This window comes from Dama dama, chromosome 14 (genome assembly GCF_033118175.1).
Source record: "Dama dama isolate Ldn47 chromosome 14, ASM3311817v1, whole genome shotgun sequence".
In the NCBI taxonomy this organism is placed as follows: Eukaryota; Metazoa; Chordata; class Mammalia; order Artiodactyla; family Cervidae; genus Dama; species Dama dama.
The window spans coordinates 11,171,189-11,198,166 of record NC_083694.1 but is presented as its reverse complement, the minus strand read 5'-3'; the positions used below and the strand labels follow the sequence as shown (position 1 = coordinate 11,198,166).

The following is a 26,978-nucleotide window of genomic DNA, read 5'->3' as shown; positions in this document are numbered from 1 at the left end:
CCTAATAATTAAAGGTTTTAACCAATAAGGAAAAAAGAAAGAAAGAAAGAAGATGCTCCTAGCTGTGGCCTGCTCCTGCCCTACTTAAAGTTATTTGGAAACTGTGAGCCTCCTGTGAGGCGCTGGGCGCAGCTGTGAGGACAAGGTCTGTGAGGAAGTTGTGGTTTTTTCTCGAGCTTTCTGGGCGCGGATCCCGCTTCTGGGCCACTTTCAGACCTGAGTTTCACCCTCAGGGCACAGAAAGCTGCTTTCCCCTTGGGCTTTCCCAGCCTCCTAAGCTGGCCTTGAACCTGTACATACAGTTCATAGGATGATTTGGCTTCTGCTTAGAAAGCACTCAATTAGAACTCACTTTGAAAATGAACAGCCAAGCAAATCACCTTTGAAGATGATGAGCTTCGAAGGTCCAAGGACTCTTCAGAGTAAGCATTATGTGGGGCTAATGAAGCCAAGTGAGCCCTGAGCTATGATCCCTTTGCTTCCGTCACCACACGAACTGCTGAAAATACACTAGGAATAGACATTTTTGTGGTGAAGCCTCCCTGGAGCTCCCTGAAGACACCCCGTGAGGAGCGCTGGAAAAGGAAGTCCAGAAAGTGATGCAGGGGTCTCACACATGGATCCCATTCAGCTCTGAATTGTATCTGTGACCCACGTTGGATTTTTCAGCCAGAATCTTCAAGGTCAAGGTTTTCAGTCACACTTCTTCCCTAGCTACGGAGGTAACCCCCAGGCTTCGCTCACAGATGTGTCTGCAGCCACATCTTCATTCTCAGGAGCTGTGTGAGTGCCCTGAGTGAGTGCCCTGAGTGAGGCTTCCCGCCTGAGCCTCCAGGCGGGGTTCCTGCCCTGAGCCCCACACGGAGCGAAGGTGTTCAAGTGGAAGTCAAGGGCCTCTTTTGGTCCCTGCAGCCCGTGAGATACTGTGGCGGCTGCTTTCACACGGGCATTTTCTGAAGTTTTGGAGCCATTTGTTCAGTCAGATATAGAATGCCCTCTGCTGCCGCCGTCCTCAAAGAGAACCTGACCGAGCGGCAGCTGGAACACTTCCCACACATCAGATGTCACGGGGGAAGTTGAAGAGCCAGACTGAAACCGCAAAGAGACTGGACCTCTGAGGATAGGGTGGGGAGGTGACTAACACACATGTTCTACGTGCAGCTTTGAAGCTGATCGCCGGGGAATTCGACCTCAGTTTACAGGATGGGAAGTTCAGGGATATCGCTCCAGAATGACCCATCGCCACTTGTCTAGATGGGTTCTCTTGGCTGAATCAAAGCCCAGGCTTTGTAAAGGACGCAGGGTACATGTTTCAAAGAGTTATGGGAAGTATCTTGGAGAGATTTGATTCTGATTGCGTGTTATCTGTATTTATGATCATCGTGGCAACCAGTCACTCTCAAGTGCACCGGTTTAGATAAGAGGTTATTCCGAACATTCGCTGCTGAGCCACTGAAGCAACTTCTGTCACTTCCAGCCAAGGGTGACCAGGCGGATGTGTTTACAGTTGTGCTCTCATGAGTAATGCACCATGTAAAAAATAATTCCTGTTGTGGGGACACTTGCTAACCCTAACCATCACATCTGTTGAAACTTCCACATCAATCAAATTCTTATATTTATAAAACTGACACTTCTCAAGTGTATACTCCGTGGTCAATGAAGTTGGAGGCCCTGGGTGTGAGTTCTTACCCTGCCCTGCTCCAAGGACCAGGGAAAGAAAATATGTGAAGCGGACAGCCACTGGGGATCAAATCAGACACCCAGCACTAAGAACTCTAGCCCTAAACTGGGCTAATTTTAACTCAGATTCATTAATTAACCTCTCAGAGCTACAGTGCCTCATCGTCAAATGAGGATTGATGAATACACATAAAACACAGCACAGAGTAAGTTGCCAATATATATATTTCTTATTCTATTTGTGATCTTAAGCAGGTTTTAAAAAAAATCTCTGAGCCTAGATTTGCCACCATAAATAATGTAGAATAACGTAGTAATGTAATAAAGACAAACTGATATATGGGGGGAAATGGTTCTTGTGCTGTGAAAATCTATGAGCTAATCTTTGTAGTTTCTTAAACCAGTGTGCTCTCCTAGTAAAAATCTTTTGAGATTCTTTAGAAGCATAATATATCAGAAGTGAATTATCTTAAAATGTGTCTTGAATGATACATAAAAACAGGAACATGAGAAATCATATATAACACTCAGATGCATGTGTCTACATGTCAGCGTTAGTGGTAAGTATAAGAACACGTGACTACATGAGCTAAGACACTTGAGAATCTGACTGAATGTGGATATTCTCCCATCACTGTATTTTAAATATATCACGTGAAAAATAATCAGCCACTGATTCCTGGAAATGGCCGCATTAGTATGAACCAGTATGCAGGGCATCCTGCAGTTATATATCTTTCTCATCTTTTCTTAAACCTATTTCCTGCACTGCAGAGAAACTGACACAGGATGCTTATGAAATGAGATTTAAATTTTCAGTCCAAATGTGTTACAGCTTAACATCAGAAAGCCCCTAGATTTCACAGAACTAAATTTTAATGTTTTGCTAATGGAAACCCCCACGGTTTGCAGGGTTCTCACAAAGCATTTTGGAAGCATATTATTAAAGTCGGTCTCATACTTCTTTCTGAGCTGATAACACACTTTGTAAAGAACTCCCCTATACTAAAATTTACAAAATACAACTCAAAGCTATAATGCAATTGACGAATTTGACATGCAAAACAAGAGGGAGTTTTGATCAGGGATGAGGCATGCAACTCACAAGCCAAAAAACTGCATAGGAGGATACATTATCATTCTAATCTTGAACTGAAAGGGCTAAGGCTTCTAAATCATACTTGAAAACTAGGTAAAGTTTCTAACACAGTGTTAAAAACTACAGTCTTTATACACTGATGAGGATTTCCCTGAGGAGAACTACCTAGGACAAGAAAGCAGCTGATGCAAGTGATGGGGCGGTGGCGGCGGGGTGGGGGACACCTTTCAGCCACGGGGGGCAGGTTGCATGAAAGAGCTTTAATTCTGAGCTGTGGGTGCCACACAAGTAAGATAACCCCCCAAACCAGATTCCAACTTGGAAAAGACAGAGATGCAAAAAGAAGTACAAGGGGAGTCCTCAGGGCTACCCCAGGAAGGGAAACCTGATCCAGGTGGCAAAGGTCTTGTGCTGGGCGAGCCTTCAGGGCCACTGGGCTCAGGCACCAAGGGAAGCGGCGCCTTGAAGTGCTGTCGACTTCAGTCACACAAAGCAGTGATTTTGAGCATCAGCTGAAAACCATGGAACAAACACAAACTTCTGAGTCAGACTTCAGTCCTACTCCAAGTTTTGACACATCATTCAGTTAGAATGCTAATCTCTTTGAAACTCAGTTGTCTACTTTGTTAAATAGACAAATGGGGATAATGACGTTTGTCTCGAAGGAGAATTAAGGACTAGATCTAAATGGGATCTAAAATGTCTGAGGTCATTTTACATCTATTATCTCATGTTATTATCAGCCACCATTGTTACTTTTATGAGTTGTGTGAGATGATTTCTATACTGAATTTGAAGGGAAAAAACCAGCACGTGTGGCTTAGGGCAGTATGTCTTTGGAATCACTGGTCTACATAAATGTACAAAAATTGACACAGAGAGCTGTGCCCCTCAGAGCATCTCCTTATAACCAGCTTCTTCCAGGTCACTTTCCTCCCCTGAGTTTATCGCTTTCCAGATCACAACACCAAAGGACCCACAACCTGCAATTAGTCTTGAATGTGATTTATTTTCAGGTACCTGTATCATGGCAAGGTTTCTTTTATGGTCAAAGTATTGCAAATATAATGTGCTATTTCCTGCAGTGATAAGAAGGGGAAACTGGTGTATGCTATTATACAAATGAATTTCTAGACCCACCTGTGACACAGCCAGACTTGGGAGTTACTGTTTGACCTAAGTACACAAACAAGACGAGCAGTTCTTCCTTAACTGTGAGTGGGGTTATGAAGGATGGAAAGTGTGGTCTGGAGGTTAGGACAAGTGGTTGGAAGTCCTGCTCCCCGGAGCCCTCATCCTCTGACAATGACGCGCTGGCTGACTTCAGACTGGTCATTTGACCTGCATGAGCCAATTTGTTCATCTGCCCTGCTTCCTTTAAACCTCAAATGCATCATGCCAAAGAAAAAATCTAACACTTCCACTTTAAAAACTGTGCAAATCCCAATCCTTGATAATCAGTACAATTATTTGACTGTATTATAAATAATACATTATATTATATGCATCATTAAATGCAATAAGATCAGCACAGTAGTTCTCTGAAGGTCAAAACAGCAATCAGATGAATTTATGAAGAATACAGTTTTGATATGAATGGGTTGTTGTCAACATGTAACGTCATAGTAAGGAGTTCGGACTAGGTAACATTTATATCCACATAAAAATGACACAAAACCTATGGTCAGTGGGTTTAAGGATGTCACCAAGCTGGGGATTTCTTTATCCAAAGGCCCACCTACTATTCCAGGACTCTTAAGACATCAGACTATAAAGAGCAGCAACCCCTGGAGTTAGGGGATGAGGTGCCTCATAAAGGCACAGGGGCTGCTGGGATGAGGGCCCGGATTGGCTGGAGGGGCCTGGGCAGGGCTCATCCATCTCCCCAAGTGGAGGAGGCAATGCTGGGAGCTCAGGGAGACCAGAGAGGTTAGGGTCAGCAGGGAAAAGCCAGAAAAGAATGAGCCGAACACAAAAATGACTCTCAAGCTTGCTAAGGGTTCTATGTCAGTTGAATACTGATAATTGCTAATCTGTGATGGAACTACCAGAGGCCAAGGAAAGAACCACTTAGAAGGATAAGTGTATTGTTAACAATACTCAAGGGGGCTTCTCAGGTGCTGCTGCTGCTAAGTCACTTCAGTCGTGTCCAACTCTGTGCTACCCCATAGACAGCAGCCCACCAGGCTCCCCCGTCCCTGGGATGCTCCAGGCAAGAACACTGGAGTGGGTTGCCATTTCCTTCTCCAATGCATGAAAGTGAAAAGTGAAAGTGAAGTCGCTCAGTCGTGTCCGACTCTTCGTGACCCCATGGACTGTAGCCTACTAGGCTCCTCCGTCTATGGGATTTTCCAGGCAAGAGTACTGGAGTGAGTTGCCATTGCCTTTTCCACTTCTCAGGTGGCGCAGTGGTAAACAAATCTGTCTGCCATTGCAGGAGACATGTCTTAAACCCCTGGGTCAGGATGATCCCCTGGAGGAGGAAATGGCAACCCACTCCAGTATTCTTGTTTGGAGAATCCCATGCACAAGAGGATTATCTGATGGGCTACAGTCCATGGCGTCACAGAGAGTCAGACATGACCAAGCCACTGAGCATGCACAACAATAGTCAGAGATCACATGGGGACACAAATAGTCCCAAGAGCCAGAGCAGAAGTCTTAAAACTCAAAGAATATTTGGTAGAGTACCACAAAAGGCCTCATCTTAGAAGCAGGAAAAAAATAAACCTGTGACAAGTCATTGCTTTGACCCCACCTAAGAAGCCTGACCTGGAAAAATAAAAATGTTTTCAAGTAACTTAACTGTTACTAAGAATATTTATGGGGCTTCCCGGATGGCTCAGTGGTAAAGAATCTGCCTGCCAAGCAGGAAAAGCTGGCTCGATCCCTGGGTCAGAAAGATCCCTTGGAGAAGGAAATGGCAACCCTCTGCAGTGTTCTTGCCTGGGAAATCCTATGGACAGAGGAGCCAGGCAGGCTACAGTCCATGGGGTCACAAAAGAGTCAGACACAACTTAGCAACTACAACAACAATAAGTAGAATATTTATAAGAATGAAAAATATGTGGCACCAAAAGAGGTAAATAACTCTGGCATCCTATCAAAAACTACCAGGTAAGCAAGAAGCCTGGAAGACACAATCCATCATTATGAAAAAACTCAGTCAGCTGCAACTTCTCCAGAAATTATACAAATAACACAACCAATATACAAGAACACTGAAACGGTCATCGTAACTGCATCTCATACGGTCCAGAAGAAGACTGAAGATGTTAAGGAAAGATACAGGTTTTAAAAGACACAAATTAAACTTTTCGAGATGAAAACTACAATATCCAAAATGAAAAACACAATCGTGATAATGTCATATTATACCATTAAGATTAAACCTCAAGGGAGAAAATAGAGTATGTGTGTCTGTGAGTCCCAGTCATCACAATTCCTGAGAAGAAAATTACAGGCGGAGTCTCAAAGTTTAGAAGCTTAAAATTTTATAGATCAGCAGAGAAACTTGAACTGGGATGTAAAATACCCTCCCACTGAGACCAAAAAGGAGAAGGAAAAAAAAGAAAGAGGGAGAAATGACTTTAGATGGGAGATTTTTATTTTCTTCTTTTAGAAGCATTAATGGTGTGTGTGCATGGATGTGTGGGTGTGTGTGACTTTCCTTCAGAAGGGGAAGGAACAGAAATGAAAGCAAGGCAGAGGGAGCAAGGAGGTTTTCCCCAGTGAGGGCAGGTCTGCAGAGGAGGGCCGGGCCCAGCCTGCAGAGATCCCAGGGACGAAGTGAGAGGCAGAGGGCCAGGGGCAGACACCACAGAACAGACCACCACCAAAGGCGGGCAAGATGGGTCTCCAGACCAGCAAGATGGCTGGTCCTTAGCACAGAGAACAGGAACAGGCCAGGCATGTGCAGTGGGTGGAGAAGGATTCTCTTCCTTCTCATGGTCTTAACCACGTGGATTGGCTGTGTGATCGTGGGAGGGTTATTTAATCTCCCCGAGCCCCCTTCTTCTTATCTAAAATGGAAATAATTATGTAGACCCCATGAATTGCTTTAAAGACTAAGTGATAAAACCTCCTAATCAGAGTGCTCAGTAGCATCTATGCTCTTGGGAGCTGGGATACAAGTGGGGAGGTGTCTAAGTAAAAGCGAGCTGCAGCAACCAGACCCACAGACTCGGGTCCTTAGCACCTGGACAGAAGAGTAAGCTCGGCGTGATGCCTGCGTTGACCTCTCTAGAATCTTTGTTTGCTTCTTTTTTTACCATGTGTTCAGTTAATCTCGAAAAGTTATTATTTTCACATTTAAAAAGACACTGCAAATGATATGATTGCAAGTATCAGTTCAGTCACTCAGTCGTGTCTGACTCTTTGTGACTCCATGGACTGCAGCACGCCAGGCCTCCCTGTCCATCACCAACTCCTGGAGTTCACCCAAACTCACGTCCATTGAGTTGGTGATGCCATCCAACCATCTCATCCTCTGTCTTCCCCTTCTCCTCCCACTTTCAATCTTTCCCAGCATCAGGGTCTTTTCCAATGAGTCAGCTCTTCGCATCAGGTGGCCAAAGTATTGGAGTTTCAGCTTCAACATCAGTTCTTCCAATGAACACCCAGGACTGATCTCCTTTAGGATGGACTGGTTGGATCTCCTTGCAGTCCAAGGGACTCTCAAGAGTCTTCTCCAACATCACAGCCCAAAAGCATCAATTCTTCTGCGCTCAGCTTTCTTTATAGTTCAACTCTCACATCTATATATGACTACTGGAAATATCTTTTAAAATAACCTGATGGGAAAGGTGCTCTGGCTTCGGAAAGCTGTGAAGCAATAGCAGCACCCCATGAGCTTCTGCCTGAGGCTCCAGAGAAAGGCCTGTTCAGCTGGGAATCCCACTCACACCCACAAATTCACTAAAGCCTTAGAGCTCAGAAGACTGCCTTGGAACAGAGTATCACAGGGAGTGCTAGGATACAGCTCCTGAGGCAACAACTAGGAAAACACAAACAGAAAAATACCCAAAACATAATATTTTTGTGTAAGTACTTCCTTAAAGTTTTACTAATGAAATGTTTAGTTTCTCCCTGCCCTGCGTACTGAAATAGAATTGGCATATAAGCCTGAACCAGTTGTAGGTGGGCACCATAGTGATTCAACATGTGCATATATGGCCAAGTGGTCACCACAATAAGCTCAGTCAACAGCCATCACCTCACACAGTTAAAGAAATTTTTCTTGTGCTAAGACCTTTTAAGATCTAGTCTCTAAGCAACTTCAAATATACAATAGAGTACTGCTAACTGCAGTCACTATGCTGAGCCTCGGATCCCCGGGGACTTACCACCTGGGAGTTTATACCTTTGACCTCCTTCACCCATTTCCTCCACACACACCACCCCCCAACTCTGTCAACCACCAATCTGTCCTCTATCTAAGAGTTGTGTGTTTTTTTAGATTCTACTTATAAGAGACTGCATGCATGCTCAGTTGCTTCCATCATGTCCGATTCTGTGTGACCCCATGGGCTATAGCCCGCCAGCCTCCTCTGTCCATGGGATTCTCCAGGCAAGAATACTGGAGTGGGTTGCCACGCCCTCCTCCAGGGGATCTTCTGGAGCCAGGGAGTGAACCCACGTCTCTTATGTCTCCTGCACTGGCAGGTGGGTTTTTTACCGCTAGTGTCACCTGGGAAGCCCAGCATGAACATGGCGGGGGTGCAGATATCATTTCAATATAGTAATTTCAAAGAATGTCATATTTTTATGTTTATTTTGGCTGCACCACAAGGCTTGTGGGATCTTAATTCCCCAACCATAGATCAAACCGGGCCCCCCTGCACTGGAAGCACAGATTCCTAAGCCCTGGACCACCAGGCAATTCCTTGCCATATTTTTGTAGATGCTGGATGATTGTAGAAGCAAGAGGACTGGATGAATGAAAATGTAGAGAGAGACGAGCCTTCATAGGTGGGCTGAGATGACTGGCCATTTTCTCTGCCACAGCCAGGTACAGGCAGAGGAGAGGGTCTTAGACCAAGCAGAGGAAAACCCCAGAGTGGAGAAGATTTTAGCAGAGCATCTATATGGGCTGACATAGTGAATTAGAACCTAGAGGAGGCCCAAGCATATGACCAGTCTCCCACGTAGGACACCTGCTTTGTGCTTCTGCTGCCCAGGGGGTTGGGCATGTGGTCTTGAAAAGCCGAATGAAACCTCCAGCGCTCAGCTGTGTGACTCTGGCCCTAAGGCTCTGTGATAAGAAGCCTACAGCGCACAATTGCTGATGAAAGCAATCAGGAAGAAATGGGGGAGTCTTTTCATTGCCTCATCTCTCTGGAGCACGAACTCCCTCCAGAAAGCCTGGAGCCACATGACTTCACCCTTCCCTCACATCTCCATCACCCAGGGACTGAGGCTCCAACTAACAAACGTTGGAAAGGGTGAAGGCAAGTGGAGACATGCTGATTTTCTTCTCTTTCACTGCTGGGTGTCAAATGATAACTCAAAGATAAGTTGTTACACTGGTAAAAAATATTTGAAAGTATTAAGAGTGAATATGAGAAAATACCATATGTCAACACTGCATTGTAGAGAGAAAGGAAAGGGGTGGTGCAAATAGAATTTACTAACGGGGAGATAATTTATAGTAACAGACTCCATTTCAAGCAGTAACGGTTAAGGTTTGTAATATAAAGTCATAGTTATAAAGACAACCAGTTGGACCAAAAAAAGAAAACCTTCAAATGAATCAGGAGGAATATAAAAGCAAACTAAAACAACAGTAGCAACAAAAATCACACAGACTATATACTTTAAAATGATAAGAACAGAGAACATAATATAAGGTGGTGAGACAAGCAAGTCTGGTCATTTTCCTTTTCTCTTGTACAAGAGACGTGGAGGGTTGTTACCCAGGCTGGCACTGTGGCTTGTGGCTACATCAGAGCCCCAGGACCCTCTGCGTTTCTGCCCCGCCATCCTCACCATCCTCACCACTGGCTTTCACCCTTTGAAAGCTCTTGGTGGCAAGATGGCAGAAGGACAGGGACAAAGGACAAAGAATCTGGCCTCTCTCAAAAGTGCTTGGAACAGTAAGTGGCACATGATAAGTGTTATTTGTTGACTGATCACATGTATCATGACCCTGCTGATACTGGGTTAGGTGCCACTTTACATGCATCCGCAGGCTGTGCTTAACCCTACACTGTACACAAGTTTTGAAATTTCCCACTTATTTGTCTCTCTCCAGAATAAGATTCACCCCTGTGTTGCTTAATACTGACCAGAGCAATGAGCATGTAATAAGCACTCAGTAAGTATTTGTTGAATAGTGGAAGAAATGAGCGCAAATCTCAGCCCTTTACACCCTAATCAGCAAGCTTTTTTCCGTGCCTCGTGTGTGCCAGGCATTGTTCTGGACATTTGAGCAAAACAGATTCATTCTTATTTGTTATCCCTGGTGCCTCAGGTGGTAAAGAATCTGCCTGCAATGCAGGAGACCCAGATTTCATCCCTGGGTCAGACAATCCCCTGGAGTAAGAAATGGCAACCCACTCCAGTATTCTTGCCTGAGGGGCTACAGTCTATGGGGTCACAAAGAGCCAGACACGACTGAGTGACTAACACAACACACACAAGAAAAAAGAAGTTTGCTTAGAAGAAATTTGTATTGTTTATAGACTATGACTGCAAAACTATAGATTCTATGGGAGTTTTGGAGACTGAGCCCAAATAAGCCCTAAATTTCCAATTAACCAATGACACATTCTGTCTTCTCTTATAATTTCACAGAGAAAATGAATAAAGGTAAAGGTCTCACAGTGAAATCAGGTAGCCATATTTCATCTGCACATTCAGAAGCCAATGAACTTGGGAAGATAAGGAGGGGAGAATAGAAAAGGGGAGAGAAGAGTGTTTGAGAACAAAAATGCAAGGGTTTTTAGGGGAAAAAGGCAAACTAAACAAGTAGAAAAGGGGGAGTGAACAGGGTTTCTGAGAAAGAATAAACAAATCTGGATAACGGCCTGTTTACTACATAACGTTTGGCACAGTTTAATCATTAGCTAATACCAATTACTGCCAGAGTTAGGCTGTGGCTAAAATAGACTCTAATTTGATGTAATCATGGACACTTGATGTTGTAGGTGAGATCACAGACACGAGTGTCAGTGTCCTCATCCTATAGCAGCTCTGCAGTCAGATGTCCCTCTGGTTTCAGACACATTCTCGGTTGCCCAGACATGCTCTCTGTGGACTGACTCACATTTGATTTGATTCTTGGCTATGGTTTCTGCCAGGAAAAGAATAAAAAAAAAAAATCCCTCAACACTGCAAATCTCTTTCACTGTTAGTTCTGAAGTGATCTACTGTGTAAAACAACTCTGCTTATAAAAAGAGAACTGAAAGGTAGTCTTTCTCTCTGGTATTCCTGGCATTAATCCATTGTCTTTTTCCCACATCACGGGGAAATCTGTATAAAGGGGGGGAAGTCTCACTTTCAGGTCTTCTCAGAATTTTTCATTGTCTATGCAAGGTGAAGAACGAGTCATTGAAAGATGTAAAGGATGAATTCTAACATGTAACCACCTGTAAGATAGCTGTTTTATTAAAGACTGTGGCTCCCAGGATTGAACAGGATCATGTAATTTCATGATGCAGCCGCTATGCTCTGAAGAGGTTTCAGGTTCCTGAGGAATCAGTTGTTGTGTCATGGTGAGCAAGCCAGTCAGGAGACGGACAGGTGAGTCCGGAGATCACCACCGATGCCTCCAGCCCCGCCGGGACATCTGAATTCTTATCCCACTCTGCCCCAGCTTCCCTGCCTTCTTGCATGCATCCACCCTCTTGCAGTAATTGTGTGTAAGCATTACTAATCACTTCACTCTTTATATTGCCCGCTCACTCTTTCATGTGGGGGAGGCAAATATACCTCAACCTTGCTTAAACAGAATGTGAGAAAAGAAACCCCGGGCTAGGAAAATAGAACAAACTCCCACACGAACCAGGCTGCTTATAATAGTTCTGTGCACTGTCTTTGGTGTGTTAAGATCTCACTGCCTCAACCAAGAGCCTGGGCAAAACAGAATTGCAAGAGGAACCAGCTAGGGAGTCATAAACAAGATACCAGATCAAGATGAGACAGAATTTAAAACCTGACAGTGATAAAGAAAAAAGGCAAATGTTTCTCTAAGTAAAAATTACCTGATTTTCACAACGAAAATAACAAAAGTGTAGAGCAGGTTGTAAATTCATGTATCCTAATCTTCCATATCACCTGAGACAATGGACAAAATAAGATTATGTGCCTGGTCTAATTTTGAGTTCCCATCAAATATATTGTCCTGGCTTTCTGCTTCTAAAAATCCATTTGAAAGCAAAACACATAGGAGGAGAAAACAGAGACAGGAAGAAACTAGAAGAGGGGCCACACTTGGAATTATTGAATAGAAACTGCCCAGTCGGTGGCAGCCATTGCCTCAATTTGGCGGGATTCCTGGTCTAAAGCAAATTCATACTTTACAAACATTCTGAGGCCTGGCTTAAGCTTAGTTGGCCTTCAAAGGGTTAAATTGCTCAGCATTTCCTTTTATCACTTGAGGTACTCCCAGGATACTTCAATTATCATCCTGTTTGCCTGAACTACTTCATCCTCAAAACGGGGTCCCTGACACTTGCAGCCATGAAAATTCCATCTTAACAACAGACTTCACAACAGAAACTTTCCACCACTCCTAACTCAAAATGAAAGAACTTAGCGCTTTCCAACCTCATCACAGACTGGCTCAGAAACCAGAGCTGGAAAAAGGTCTGCAGTTGGGAGTGATCAATATTCCCAGCTATGAGTATTTGTAAAAAGCAGATGGTGAGAAAATTAGATTGGGGTTGGCAGAAATAGTCTGTGATATTTCCACATCGTTAACATCTGAACATACATATCTCTAGCATATTAGTTTACAAAAACACACTAGCTAAAAGCAAAGAAGACCGATGACAAATGAATATTGATAGAGAAAGGAATGGTGTGGAAGACTGGCCCAGTGAATGCAGAGCTGCCACGCCAGGAGTCCTGCCTTTGGAGCGGTTGGTATGCCAAATTTACTGAGTTTTAAGAAGTCTAGGCAAAGGGCCCTTGCCTAGGAATACAAGTGTAAAATACGTTACCTATAACACATTACATCTAAACCCTAATTTTTCTGGGTCTAGTCTTGATCACCATAGAATCTCAAAGGGAGCAAAAATCTCCTTTTACCACTATCATGGGGGAAACTGCGTAAGACTCTCTTTTGACTTCTACTCAGAGGAAACTGGTAAGTAGCTAGCTGATACAATCGAACTCACAAATCAGGCCAAAGTTAGAGCTTGGTACTGAAACCACAACCCTTTGAAATGCAGCAAGATTAGCACATTACTAGGATTTAAGGGACACAAGACCTTTCATTTAATTTTTTTTTAGGAAAGGAAAAAGGGGATAATGAATCAAGACTACTAGAAAAGTATAGGCACAGGAAACTGAGGACCACAGACCATCTGACCCATGAGAGTTGTAGACTGGGTCACCACTGACTTCAAGCTGTTCACCTAAGAAGGAAGATTCTGACTTATTTTAAGAGTATGACATTTATGATGAAGTAAGTCTCCAGTGGGTCCAACATCACTACTTGGTAAAAAAAAAAAAAAGTAAATAAACATGAAAGCAAAACATTAGAAAAGACATGAAAAAATGCAGTTAGGATAATCACAAGGAATGAGTGGAAAGGATAGAACATGTCAGGCAAGATAGACTCTTTCAGGAAAATCACATAATCAATGGAGAAAAACAAAGGATATAAGTCACTGTTGTTAAGCATTTAAATGTGTGGTAAAAGCAAAGGCAAATCGCTGGAATCAAGTTGTTAGAAACTTGAAAAATTAACATAGCCATTTATTGAAGCTATTCTCTGATAACTAAAATATACTTTCCATTACAAATGGCCTCTCCAATCTGACCTTTGAGCATCGTTGCCTTTGCGCTTATGCCCTGTGTCATGAAACAGAACGTTCCAGTCCAACTGCAAATGTGTCAACGTTCTTGTAGCACAGTTTCCATTTAGCTGAACTTGTGAATAATGCTTGCTTTAGCACTGGCCCAATTTTATTTGCAAAGCATAATCAAATAGAGTCTGACAAGACTACTCTCTCTTGTTGAAATGATTATAAATCATGGGTGAAAATAAATGAAAATGAATCCAATGTGCAGGAAGGGTATCAGAGATAATAACATTAAAGGTGGGTCTATCGATAAGAATGTTATTGGTAAGATGAGATCCAGGGTGAGTGAGGTGAATCACATGAGCCCAGTTCACTGAAGGTCATTTTCTTATAATCTCTTAAATTATAGAAAGGAGGTGTTAGGTGTTTACTATAAGTAGATTAGAACGGGGTGAGAAAAAGAAACTAGATTCTTATCTTGCTCAGTTTGCTATTACTGAGATCACTGAAATTTCCCAAGTTGCAAAGATCTTCTCTTATAAAACCTATCAGTTGATTTCTTCATTTAGAAAATAAAACTGTAAACATGTCTAAAATATTTGATCTTTTTCTTCATCAGTGATATCAAGTAAGTAACAATGACCCCATCAATGTTCTACTTAGAGAAAACTCTTTCCAATTTACCTTTGTTGAAGCTTTTCAAATAAATTCTATGACATGTAGCTGAAACACTGTCAGTGGCCTTCCCCACAAGCCTGGAGAGTGAAGGAGACAAAACAGACCCAGGTAGTGACCTTAACTTAAATCCCTAACCAGTGAGACTTTATGCAAATTCAACAAAGTTTTTCATAGACTCTTTTAAACTCTGCAAATTATATGGGCCTACATGGACAAAGAATCTTAAAAGAAAAAAGTAAGAGGGGATATATGTATACATACAGCTGAGTCACTTTGTTGTGGTGAAGTGAATACCATTTTGTAAGCCAACTATAGTAAAAAAAAAAAAAAACTCTGCAAAGTTTTGTATCTTCAGATCTATTCTTCCATGGTCTTCATGTATGTAAGAGGTATCTACTTGCTGAAGACCATTTTCTTCACTAGAGTTATTTGTACTTTCCAGGGGGTGATGCTCTTGCATGCAGAGACAAGCAGAATAGCACACATTGACTTTGTAGTAAATGGCAATAGGACGTTTTTAGAAAAATGAAGTACAGTTGTTTACAATATTGTGTTAGTTTCAGGTATATACAGCAAAATGACTCTGTTATGTGTGTATATATACACACACATATATACTTATATTTCCATTCTTTTCTTATGGATTATTATAAGATATTGAATATAGTGCCCTACAGTAAATCCTGTTTCTCTGTCTTATGTATGGTAGTGATTATTTGTTAATCCCACACTCCTAATTTATCCTTCCACCTGCTTTCCTCTTTGGTAACCATAAGCTTGTTTTCCATGTCTGTGAGTCTGTTTCTGTTTTGTGAATATTAACAGATTTATCTGACTATTTTTTAGATTCCACATATAGGTGGGATATTTGTCTTGTTTGACAATTCATTTGTATGATGATCTCCAAGTCTCTCCAGGTTGCTGCAAACGGCAGTGCGCCATTCTTTCTTATGGCTGAGTAGTATTCCACTGTGTATTTGTACCACATCTTCTTTACCCGTTCATCTGTTAATGGACATTTAGATTGCTTCCATGTCTTGGTTATTGCAAAATGTGCTGCTATGAACATTGGGCTACGACTGTAGCTTTTAAAATCGGAGTTTTTGTCTTTTCCAGATATATACCCAAGAGTGGGATTGCTGGGTCATGTGGTAACTCTATTTTTAGCTTTTTAAGGAACCACCATACTGCTCTCCATAGCGGCTGCCACAGTTTCCATCCCCACCAGTAGTGAAGGTGTATTCCTTCTTCTCCGCTTCTTTTCCAACATTTATTATCTGTAGATTTTTTAATGTTGGCCATTCTTACTGGTGTGAAGTGAGACTTCATTGTAGTTTTGATTTGCATTTTTTAAAATAATGAACAATATTGAGCATCTCTTTATGTTCCTGTTGGCCATCTGTATGTCTACTCTGGAGAAATATCTGTTTAAGTCTTCTGCCCATTTTTTGATTGAGTTGTTTAGTTTTTCTTTTATATTGATGAGCTGTTTGTTTGCATATTTTGGAAATTAAACCTCTGTCAGTTGCATCATTTGCAAATATTTTCTCCCAGTTCATAGGTTCTCTTTTCATGTTGTTTATGGTTTCCTTTGCTGTGCAAAAGCTCACAAGTTTGATTAGGTCCCATTTGTTTATTTTTGCTTTCATTTCTTTTGCCTTAGGAGAGTGATCTGAGAAAATACTGCTATAATTTATGGCAGAGAGTGTTTTGTTTAGGTTCTCTTCTAGGTGTTTCATGGTGTCATATCTTATCTTTAAGCATTCTTGAGTTTATTTTTGTGTTTGGTGTGAGGGTGTGTTCTAATGTCGTTGATTTACATGCAGCTGTCCAGCTTTCCCACTACCACTTGCTGAAGAGACTGTCTTTTCTCCATTATATAATCTTGCCTCCTTTTTAGAAGATTGATTGACCAAAGGTGTGTGGGTTTATTTCTGGGCTCTCTATTAACAGCGCTTTTCTTCTGTCCCACAATTTCAGAATTAGTCCCTTCTCAGTACATTCCTCTGTGATGGCACTTTCCACTCTGATGACCTGCTTAAGTATCTGTCTGCCCGACTATACTCTACCCCTCTTTGGACGGATATTTATTCACCTTTGTATCTGCAGTACTTTGGGTCTGATACATTGTAGGACTACCATTAAAGTTTATTAAGTCAAAATATTTGGTTTAAATGGATCAAAATTTCTGTTCATGTCACAGAATCTCACCACACAGATGTATTTCTTCTTTTAAAATACACTCTTATACTCATTATTTTCTCCCGTGATTCCTAATGCCCACAGTAAAATGTCAGCAGTGCTCAACATCAGTTTAATCTATATCAAGATTGGAAAAGTCATTCAACAAAGCACTCCCTACAAGGATTCAGGCAGTTGGAGTGGAAACTAAATGTACAATCAAGTCAGCAAAGATGAAAATTTATCCCCATTGAAACTGATAGCCATAATCTTAAATGTTTTATTGAACCAATTTCCTAGACATTTTAAAATGCAACACTGGAATTTTTAATGCATAATGTCTCTCTTCTTATGACACCATAATGGTAGATGTATATCATATACATTTGTCAAAACGCAAAGAATGTTCAACACCGAGAGTGAACCGCAACGTAAACTAAGGATTTGGGGCAACAGTGATGTGTCAATGTGTGCTTATCATTGATTGTGTAACAAATACACCACTCTGATGTGAGATATTGATGGCGGGGAAGACTGCGGGGGAGGTGGGGGCGGAAGGACTATGTGGGAACTCTGTACTTTCAGCTCTATTTTACTGTAAAGCTCCAAAAATAAAGCATTAATTTTTTTTTTTTAAAAAGATAACATGAAGTATTCCTTTTCTTAGGACTGCAATCTGGTTACTTAAGCACAGTTTCACAGAGGAAATATACAGACAAGATCATGTTTGTGAGACCCCTGTTTATCCTATTGACTTTTGTTAAATCCTCTACAATTTCAGCCAAAGTTATTGATTAAGTAAAGATGCTATTTGATCATTTGTCATTTCTTAATAGATTTCACAAAAAGGAGCCAGACAGCAACACGTGGTATGACTGATAGGAGACTTCAGTGCCATGCCATGGACCATCAGCCCTGCTGACAACAGTTCCTCTGGATCTGCCCAGCTCTGGTACCCACAGGCTCTGCATGTGCTGCCAAGCAGCCTTTGAAACCACAGCTACATTTGTGTGCCACTGAAGAGGCTTCAACAGCCCACTGTGAATTTCAGAGGGATTTCCCCCCTCCCCCCTCCAATCAGGAGTTTAGTTCTCCATTTGGGCTTCAAAGCACACAACTGTAACTGCATGAAAATGCTTGAGCTTGAAAGTCTGTATCAAGGTAGCAAAAGGTTGGTTGTTTAAGGAATTACTAATATGCAAGTAAGAAAGACAAATATTTATTTTCTCTCTCACACCAGAGCTTCCTAACATGCTGTCAAGAGAACATTATTTGTGCAAACTCTTTCCATACTTACTGAGAGTTCAGTTCTCAAAAATGTTAGGACCCTGCTGCACACCACCCATTTAGACTGACAAATGTGCATTAACATACTGAAGGATCCCAGAAGCTCAGCGGTGGTCAATTTCGAAAGTTTACTGAGCTTTAACTCAACATTTCCCAAACTTCTGTGCTTCCAGAACCACTGCTACAGCTGGTGTCATAGTTCTAATAACACTTACTAACACCCAAAGGAATTACTGCTACTGAAACATGCTTTGCAAATTATTAGTATATTTTGATAGCAATAATAGTGGCCTTTAAAAATAAACTTTCAATCACTGTTCTCTAACATACCGTGTCCACAATTATCTAGAGGAATGAGAGGTTATTAAATAAATAAACATGAGCAATGCTGAAGATTTTAACTGAAAAGTAACTATGGACTGAACTACAAGAAGTACACAAATGAATGCCTTTATGTCACCCATCTCTGAACTTCATCATTTTTGTCTGGGTAACTTCCAAAGAAGCCCCCTTATTTTACTAGGTCTCTTCCTAAATGTATCACATTATCTTTCGAACATCAAATGTTAAGTAAAGTTTTAAATATAAATGTGATTCCTTCAAATATTTTTTATCCTAATGACAGAACTAACATGGGAAGATTAATACTCAATTCCCTTTTGTCAACTATACCTAATACCTTCAGAAGCTTCTCTAAGTAAAATTCATTGTCATTTCAGGGGTAAAATATAAACTGGACACTCCATAAATAAATAGCACTATATATACAAACTCTGTAAGAGCTTATACTGAACCAACCCCTCTTCCCTAATTAGTCATTAGTCATCTGGTTTCAGGAGACCCCAGTTCGATTCCTGGGTTGGGAAGATCCGCTAGAGAAGGAATAGGCTACCCACTCCAGTATTCTTGGGCTTCCCTTGTGGTTCAGCTGCTAAAGAATCTGCCTACTTGATCTCTGGGTTGGGAAGATCCCCTGGAGAAGGAGAAGGCTACCCACTCCAGTATTCTGGCCTGGAGAATTCCATGGACTATATAGTCCATGGGGTCACAAAGAGTTGGACACAACTGAGCGAGTTTCATTTTCTTGGGGTTTTATTTTAATTCTTGATTTTTATTAAAGCTAGACTATACCTCTCCAGAGATACTGCCAAAATTCAGAAGATCATCATCTAAAAATTATATTATTGACCTGACCGAATATATTCTTATTTTTATCATGAGCAGCTTTTATCCTGATACTGTGCAATTCTTTTGTATCAGTGTATTTGCATATTATGTCACATTTTATGTTAATGATTCTTTTGTTTGCAGTTTTTTTTTTAATTTTGCTTTATTCTTATCCAAAGCAGTAGTATACAAAAAACTCAGTTTGATATATTATTTATTTTTTTAATTAAATATTAAAATCCATGTGCTCCTTAAGATCATTCTGTATGTCACAAGTAGAATGTCTAGCACACACCTTGGAAAACACAGAATGGAAATTTCTTGCCACGGAAATAAGGAATGAGATGTGAAGTAGGGAAAAGTTAGGATAACTTCTCATAGCTCTCCTTCCTACCAGATCTATGCACTGCACAAATAAACTAAAAAGTATTTCTATACACTGCTTTCTGAAAGAAAAAAAAAAAGTCTTTTAAAATATTGTGATCAAATGAATTTATAGACAAGGACTATCCCAATCATGGAGGGGACCCATCTCTAGTCTCCATGATACAGTAAATCCACCAAAGGAAAAGTTTCATTGAAACATGCAGTCTTTATGAAAAAACAAGCATCCTCTAGAACCAAAGAGTGATTTAACATGTGGTGTGTGTGTGTGCGCCTCTGCAGGTCTAATTTTCTTTCTTTCTGTTTAATCAAGTGACCTAGTCTCATTTGGTTAGGTTTCAACCGCAAACATCACTGTATGCTCATTTTTTTTTCAAGATACACGTCACAACACACCAAGAAAGGGGGAACTTCCAGCGTCTGTGGCAACATCACTTGATAAACAGACTTGTCTGCACAGCGAGGGCCTGTGAGCCGTCACTATATAAAGCGGCAGAGACGCGGACTCACAGACATTTGCCTCTGGAGACGATGCGAGCAGCAGCCATCTCCACATCAAGGTTAGACAAAATGCCAGGCATGTTCCTCTCTGCTAACCCAAAGGAACTGAAAGGAACTGATCATTCACTTCTAGACGACAAAACGCAGAAAAAGAGACCCAAGACTTTGTAAGTTCCTTCACTTTGTGAATTTGGACTTAGGTGATCTTTAATGGCAGAACGATTGAAAATGAATGGAAGAAAATATGAGCCTTTAGTTTAGCTACATCAGAGCAAGGACCTCTGTGAATTTGGTTGTATATTTGTTTGTATTTAAATGTGAATCATGCTAGGCTATTAAATGAGATGGGAATTCTTCCAGACTTTGGCTCATAAAAAGTGGCTCACTCTTTAACATAGTAATATGTTGTATCAGCTTTTTTTATTATGACCTGATTTCTTAGAGAAGTTTACTTCATGTTCTTTTCTTTTTAATAAAAAGTATTGTACTGAAGAAACTTGAATATTTACTTTTGTGTCTTTTGTAGTGGAATGGATGTGAAAGCATACCTGAGATCTATGATCCCACATCTGGAATCTGGAATGAAGTCTTCCAAGTCCAAGGACCTGTAAGTATACTAATACATGGAACTGTCACTATATAAGCAGCCTATGCATTAGCTCTATATTCTAACACGACAGTAATAGTAATATAATGGACTTTATTTCTTTTAAGTAACAAGCCTAATAAGATTAAGCTACATTAGTACCAATGTAAATTAAATACAAATGTGCATGCATATATTTGCTATTTATTATACTGTTGGAGTATATTTGGATATTTTTCACATTTTACTGGCAGATACTTTCATAACAATGGTAATTCTAAGTGAATTATTGTTTTCTTATAGATAAATTTTAATAAAATTTATTAGTCTTAGAGTCTTGGTTTAGGAAATTATCAAAATGCAGCAGCATTCTGATTTCATTTGTGCTTACACACAAAAATACTAATGGATGTAAATATTGCCGCCTTGCAGACTCTCTGCTGATGAGGTGAAGCAGTGGTCTGAATCCCTGGAAAAACTTCTTGCCAACCAAAGTAAGTGCAGATTAACTGTCGGATGTCTCTGGCTTTATCTCAGTGTGCAGACAGATTGGACAGACTCATTAAAACAGAGTGCTGTGGGTGGAGGTGTGTGGAAAGCTGTCCTCTGGGAGTGGAGCAGCACTGGCAACTTCGGCATGCTATGCCTCCTTGAGGTGTCACGTCATCTCCGCGCTCAGCGCTGCTGCCACCCTTCAGAAAAATGTGCCAAGGCAGCTAGTTACTTCCAGGGGTCGTTATAGGAGCAAAATTTATAATCAGGCTGGGTCTCTGGAGTTTAAAGTTTTAAAAAGTCAATTAAACATCTCAACCACTATTTTCAAAGCTACCCAAAGGATGTATTTTTGTACCATGGGATATAAGGAGCAGGATTCACTCGGTCCAATAATTATATTCTCCATTCATACATGCATTAAATCATTCATTCAGCCCACTTTTATGTGCGGGCATTTTTAGAAGCAACAAGGATTCAAAAGCAAAAGCAGTGTCTTGCTGCCTTGAAGGTGGTTGAGACACATGGCATATAATTGCATTATATAAAACATGACACATTATAACATAGATATGATAATAAAAGACTCTTTAAACCACAGTCTTGTGGGGAGTTTCTGATGAAGAAGGTGAATGAAATCTGCTTGCCTTAACCCTCATCATAGACACTGGGATCCTGTTGAAATAGGACCTCAGTCAGGGATATAGATGGGTAGCTTGTCCCTATCCACAGAGCTGATCCTCTTCTCCCAAACACCCTCATATGGGGATCAAGTAGTTCAGTCTGGTTCATCTGCTTATTATCTGCCTTAGTTTATAATTCAGAAAAACAAACAATGCTACAGAAATGGCCCATTGAAAGGCCTCAGTAATATGATCAGTACAGCATACATATGTAACATACAGGGCTCACATCTTCTGACTTATGTGAGTTGGATGGAGAAATTATATTTGTTAATGATTAGCATGCAATCAATGCCTTTTGTCAATATTTTATTCCCTAAAATACTCTGCATTCTGGCTGGGTTGGTAGCATAAGAGATTGTTTTTTAATCTGCAGAGCAGAATTTTAATTTAATTAGCAGATGGAAGTAAAGCACAGTTTTATAGCCACCACTAAGCAGTTGTGTGACTATGACAAGTGAATCTGACCACAGATAAACTATAAATGAAGGGATCTCTAAGGCTCTCTACAGATAGTAATTTCAGCAAGAACCAACTCTCTCCTTTGTACACAGAAAATATGCTAGTATTTTTCTTGTAAAATTTCTCCAACTTATTCATTTATTGGCTCAATTAATTTATCTCACCCCCTCTCCCTGTCTTTTTAGCTGGTCAAGATGTCTTTGGAAATTTCCTGAAGTCTGAGTTCAGTGAGGAGAATATTGAGTTCTGGCTGGCTTGTGAAGACTATAAAAAAACAAAGTCTGATCTTTTGCATTGCAAAGCCGAGAAAATCTATAAGGCATTTGTGCAGTCAGATGCTGCCAAACAAGTGAGTATTTAGTTTACTTTCATCAGCTTATATGTAAAGGAATTTCGATACAGGATAACATTCAACATAGTTGCAAGATGAAATCCTTTCTGAGCATCATGATTTTCACTGTTGTATATCTAAGTGTATTTCCATAGTTCAGTGCAATGATAATCTAATTTTCTATATCTATGAAAAGACTAAATGAAAGATTGGTTTTGTAAAACAAGCTAACTTGATAGGGTGGGGTAAGGAGTACTGGTGACACTTACCAGAACTGTGTGTCAGGGGGTCCTGGATGAGCTGGCTAGGAAAAGAAGGGATTAGTGCAATACATGGGTTACAGCAAAAGAAGTATTTCCACTTAGAAGTAATGCCCACTTCCTGCTAAATATTTCTGGTTCAAGCATCCTCTGCTCCTGTAAATGTGCACATCACTTTTTTTTGATGCATGTGTCACCTTATATAAATATTTAAGACAGACCATAAGTTAAATTGGAACAAAGATATCTCTGCCTCTTTGTGATATTTCTTTTTAACTCCTCCAAACCTAGCATAAGGTATGTTTAGAATAGGCATGTAAGAGATATTCCAGCTGATTTAAATAAGAGTTTAGAGTCACCATTCCCAAATAGTTTGAAAGCAACAGTAACATCATAAAATATGCAACAAATGGGAAGTGTATATGAATTCATGCGGATTTCTTTTTTAGATCAATATTGACTTCCGCACTCGAGAATCTACAGCCAAGAAGATTAAAGCACCAACACCCACGTCTTTTGATGAGGCCCAAAAAATCATATATACTCTTATGGAAAAGGACTCGTATCCCAGGTTCCTCAAATCAAATATATACTTAAATCTTCTGAATGACCTTCAGGCTAATAGTCTAAAGTGACTGGTTCCTGGCTGGAGGGAATTAGTGATGGTATCAAGTACAGAAGGAAGGCAAGAGGATGGCTCCCTGGGGGAACACTTTGGCCTTTTTGGATGACTCACAGGCCCAAGGGAAGAACCCATGACTCAAAACAGATTAACGTGGAAGCTATCCAGGCTCAGGGCTGAAGAAGTGTGAGGTGAAAATTTAGTGATGGTAGAAGGAAGGAGAGGCTGTGGTACTGTCTTAAAATAAAGTGGACCTGCGTATTAGAACATCCCTCAGCACCGAGAAGGCCTGGTAACACTCGCCACACAGAAACTGTGAATAAAGGTTTTGAAACTGATTAAAACATGCTGTAAGCTTCAAGGTCAAGTGGTATTTATGCTGCATAGTGTTATACAAAGACTGGATTGAGCTGCTGAAATTTCTTTTACTTGGATGACTATTTGAAAAGTCTGTGTTTCAGAATCTCCATTGCTGTTGTAGACAAAGTTTTTCAGTGTTGTTTGTTTGATTGTTTTGGGGGTCTTGAAAGAGATGAAGAAGAGAACAACGTATTTAACTTAAGCTATTGCCTTAAAGCTGGAAAGTCAGGGTATATTTGTAAATTAAATTATCACAGTGTCAATAATAAATGTGAGTTTTATATTAAAAATATAGAAACAACTTCTGTTTATATTTCCTTGCCATCTTTAAAATCTGGCATTTACTTTTCAGATTTAACAAAAATTTAAGAGTCTTCTACTTCCTTTCACCTCTTCAACATCAAAAACTATCGTCCAATTAATTCATATTATATGTATTATGTGCATGTATTGGACAGAGTTCATTAGTCTTCTCTCTTATATCACAATGTATAAAGATCAAACAAATATAATATGCTCTCATACAGTCAAGCTTCAAACCGATGAGAAATTGAAGTCTTTTAAAATGGGATGGGAATTTTATTTCAAGAAGTCACCTAATTAACAACTAGTAGTTTATTATGTTTTAAAGCTTATAAAAATCAGATGTATTTTCTCATTTAATGTTTATAGCAATCCTATGAAAGCAGTGACTAGTAAGATTAAATTGCTATTTCCCAAATTTAACTATTAAAATTACCTAGGATGTTAAAAAACAAAACACCAATTTCAGGACCCTACTCCAGACTGACTGAATCAGAATCCCCAAGGTAGAGAATTTATATTTTAAGAGGAAATTCCAGGTGATTCTGAAGATGCTCTGGTTATCCAGGGTCAGGAATCCTGGGGTTAAGAGAGAGTCCTAAAGCCAGGAATTATACATAAACCTTCTGACCACACCATTTGTGCTCCTTCTACTCCACAACACTGCCCCCCACTGGCCAGAAGACATTTCCTAAATCCTCAAGTCTTCAGCAGTCCTAGGTGTTACCTAAGTAGGAACATGAAACTGCTCTGTAGGAACACCTACATAAAGATAATAAAGATGATGCATAGCCCAGCGCATCCTGTAAAGTTGTATCTTCCCATGCACCCATGTCCCATGTATTACTGAATCATCAGCCATCCACACAGCACAATGTAACACTCTGGACAATCTCAGTACACAGTAGGTTGTCATTAGGCACATAGCAACGGTGCAATATGTAGATGGCTTTTAAAAGTACTATTCCTGAATTTCCATGGAACAATCCAAATTGTCTCTACCTTAACTTAATTCCATGATTTAGAAGCTAGAACTATTATAAAAGAGGTTTAGGAGAGAAGTCCAGTTTCATCACCACCATCAGGTATTTTCTTTCCCTCACTCATTCCATCACCAAGTTCCCTCAGTTATCCTTCTATAATCTATGTGAGCAGTTGGTATGTCACTTGCTCTTTTTCTGTGCCCCCTGTGTTAACATGGGATCTCACTGCTTGCTCATTCATGTGATTGGTTTCCTTTCTTCCAGACTCTTCTTTTCAATCCATCCTCTGAACAGCCACAGACATCACTTTCTGAGACTCCGATCTTGCCATGTCATTTCCCATGACATACAATATAGAGTATAAATTTCACTTTCTAGACTTAAAAACATTCCCAGTGAGATCTTCAAGGTATAATCTGCATGGCTCCCCTCTAGGTATACTTCCTACTTGACATCACTCTGCATTAATTGTCTTTTTTGAAGAAGCCTTCACCTTCACTTTCTTTGGTTAGTCTACTATCTCTACAAATGCTTTTTCCTACCTCCTTCTAGTTTTCAAAATCCAGTGGATTCTTCAAGGCACAGGTAGAATTACTCTTCCATAAAGGCTTTCTAACACTTCATATCACTATATAGTTATTTTCAATGTCTACTGGAGGTGACCTGAGTCTATATAGACACGAAACACTCTGCACCTATTTCTAGCACTACTGTCATGTTAAATAGTTCAGGCCCTTCAAACTGAGAGGAATTAGAAGTACCACTGCCTAATACACACACTGGTCATAAAACATCTGGTTCTGGTCTTTCTCTTCATAAGGTGTCAGGTTAAAGAGCCATCCGATTTTTGGACAGATAATCAAAACAAACATGTAAGACATTTCTTCATTTTCAAAATGACAAAAAAATGTCACCATGGCTGCAGAGATTCAAGATACTGCAAAAAACTTGAAAAGACTTCTTTTCATTGGCATTGCTTATTACGGTGTGGATGTTTTATGAGATCATTTACAGAAATATGATTAGAGAAATCTGATCCACTCACTCCATCTGAGATGCTCAGCTCATACGCTGTGTTCTATTGTGATAGTAAAGCAGTGGCAGTGAACAATATGTATGATTTGTATGTATGAAAATCAATTCACCTAAAAATTAAAACCGAATATACTTTTCTCAGACATATTTTACATTAATCCTAATATGTATATTTTAGAAAAGTAGGAATCTGTGAAGGTAGACATCAGACCCACTGAAGCGCAATAAAAAGTACACATTTAGCTCACATCAGTTCAGTTCAGTTCAGTTCAGTCGCTCAGTCGTGTCCGACTCTTTGCGACCCCATGAATCGCAGCATGCCAGGCCTCCCTGTCCATCAATAACTCCCGGAGTTTACTCAAACTCATGCCCATCAAGACGGTGATGCCATCCAGCCGTCTCATCCTCTGTCATCCCCTTCTCCTCCTGCCCCCAATCCCTCCCAGCGTCAGGGTCTTTTCCAATGAGTCAACTCTTCGCATCAGGTGGCCAAAGTCTTGGAGTTTCAGCTTCAGCATCAGTCCTTCCAATGAACACCCAGGACTGATTTCCTTTAGAATGGACTGGTTGGATCTCCTTGCAGTCCAAGGGACTCTCAAGAGTCTTCTCCAACACCACAGTTCAAAAGCATCAATTTTTCAGCGCTCAGCTTTCTTCACAGTCCAACTCTCACATCCACACATGACCACTGGAAAAACCATAGCCTTGACCAGACGGACCTTCGTTGGCAAAGTAATGTCTCTGCTTTTTAATATGCTGTCTAGCGTGGTCATAACTTTCCTTCCAAGGAGTAAGTGTCTTTTAATTTCATGACTGCACATAGGATAAAACTAAAGTTCAAATTTCTTTTACTTTGTGTGCAAACACAGGCTATACTGGCTATATTAATAGGAGTCTCTTGATGATTTGT

At 40.5% G+C, this 26,978-nt stretch overlaps 1 protein-coding gene and 1 long non-coding RNA gene across 2 annotated transcripts in view; one reads left to right on the top strand and one right to left on the bottom strand.

Moving 5' to 3' along the window:
* LOC133069007 (uncharacterized) overlaps positions 1–14,502 on the bottom strand; it is a 188,212-nt gene extending 173,710 nt beyond the window's left edge. The window contains exon 1 of the long non-coding RNA XR_009695752.1: positions 14,438–14,502. This is a non-coding gene — a long non-coding RNA (uncharacterized LOC133069007). The remainder of the gene's footprint in view (positions 1–14,437) is intronic.
* A 5,409-nt stretch (positions 14,503–19,911) lies between these two features.
* Positions 19,912–24,048, top strand: RGS1 (regulator of G protein signaling 1). The gene is made up of 5 exons (XM_061160021.1): positions 19,912–20,118; positions 20,478–20,558; positions 20,970–21,031; positions 22,360–22,523; positions 23,215–24,048. Exons 1-5 carry the CDS (start codon positions 19,982–19,984, stop codon positions 23,398–23,400), a joined length of 630 nt encoding a protein of 209 aa, XP_061016004.1. The 5' UTR covers positions 19,912–19,981; the 3' UTR covers positions 23,401–24,048.
* The last annotated feature ends 2,930 nt before the right edge of the window (positions 24,049–26,978 follow it).

Excerpts from the sequence above, each read along its gene's own strand:
- RGS1 (XM_061160021.1), top strand. The coding sequence starts at position 19,982 with ATGCGAGCAGCAGCCATCTCCACATCAAGGTTAGACAAAATGCCAGGC. Across the intron at positions 21,032-22,359 it reads AAAACTTCTTGCCAACCAAA|CTGGTCAAGATGTCTTTGGA; the intron begins GTAAGTGCAGAT and ends CTGTCTTTTTAG. Across the intron at positions 22,524-23,214 it reads AGTCAGATGCTGCCAAACAA|ATCAATATTGACTTCCGCAC; the intron begins GTGAGTATTTAG and ends TTTCTTTTTTAG.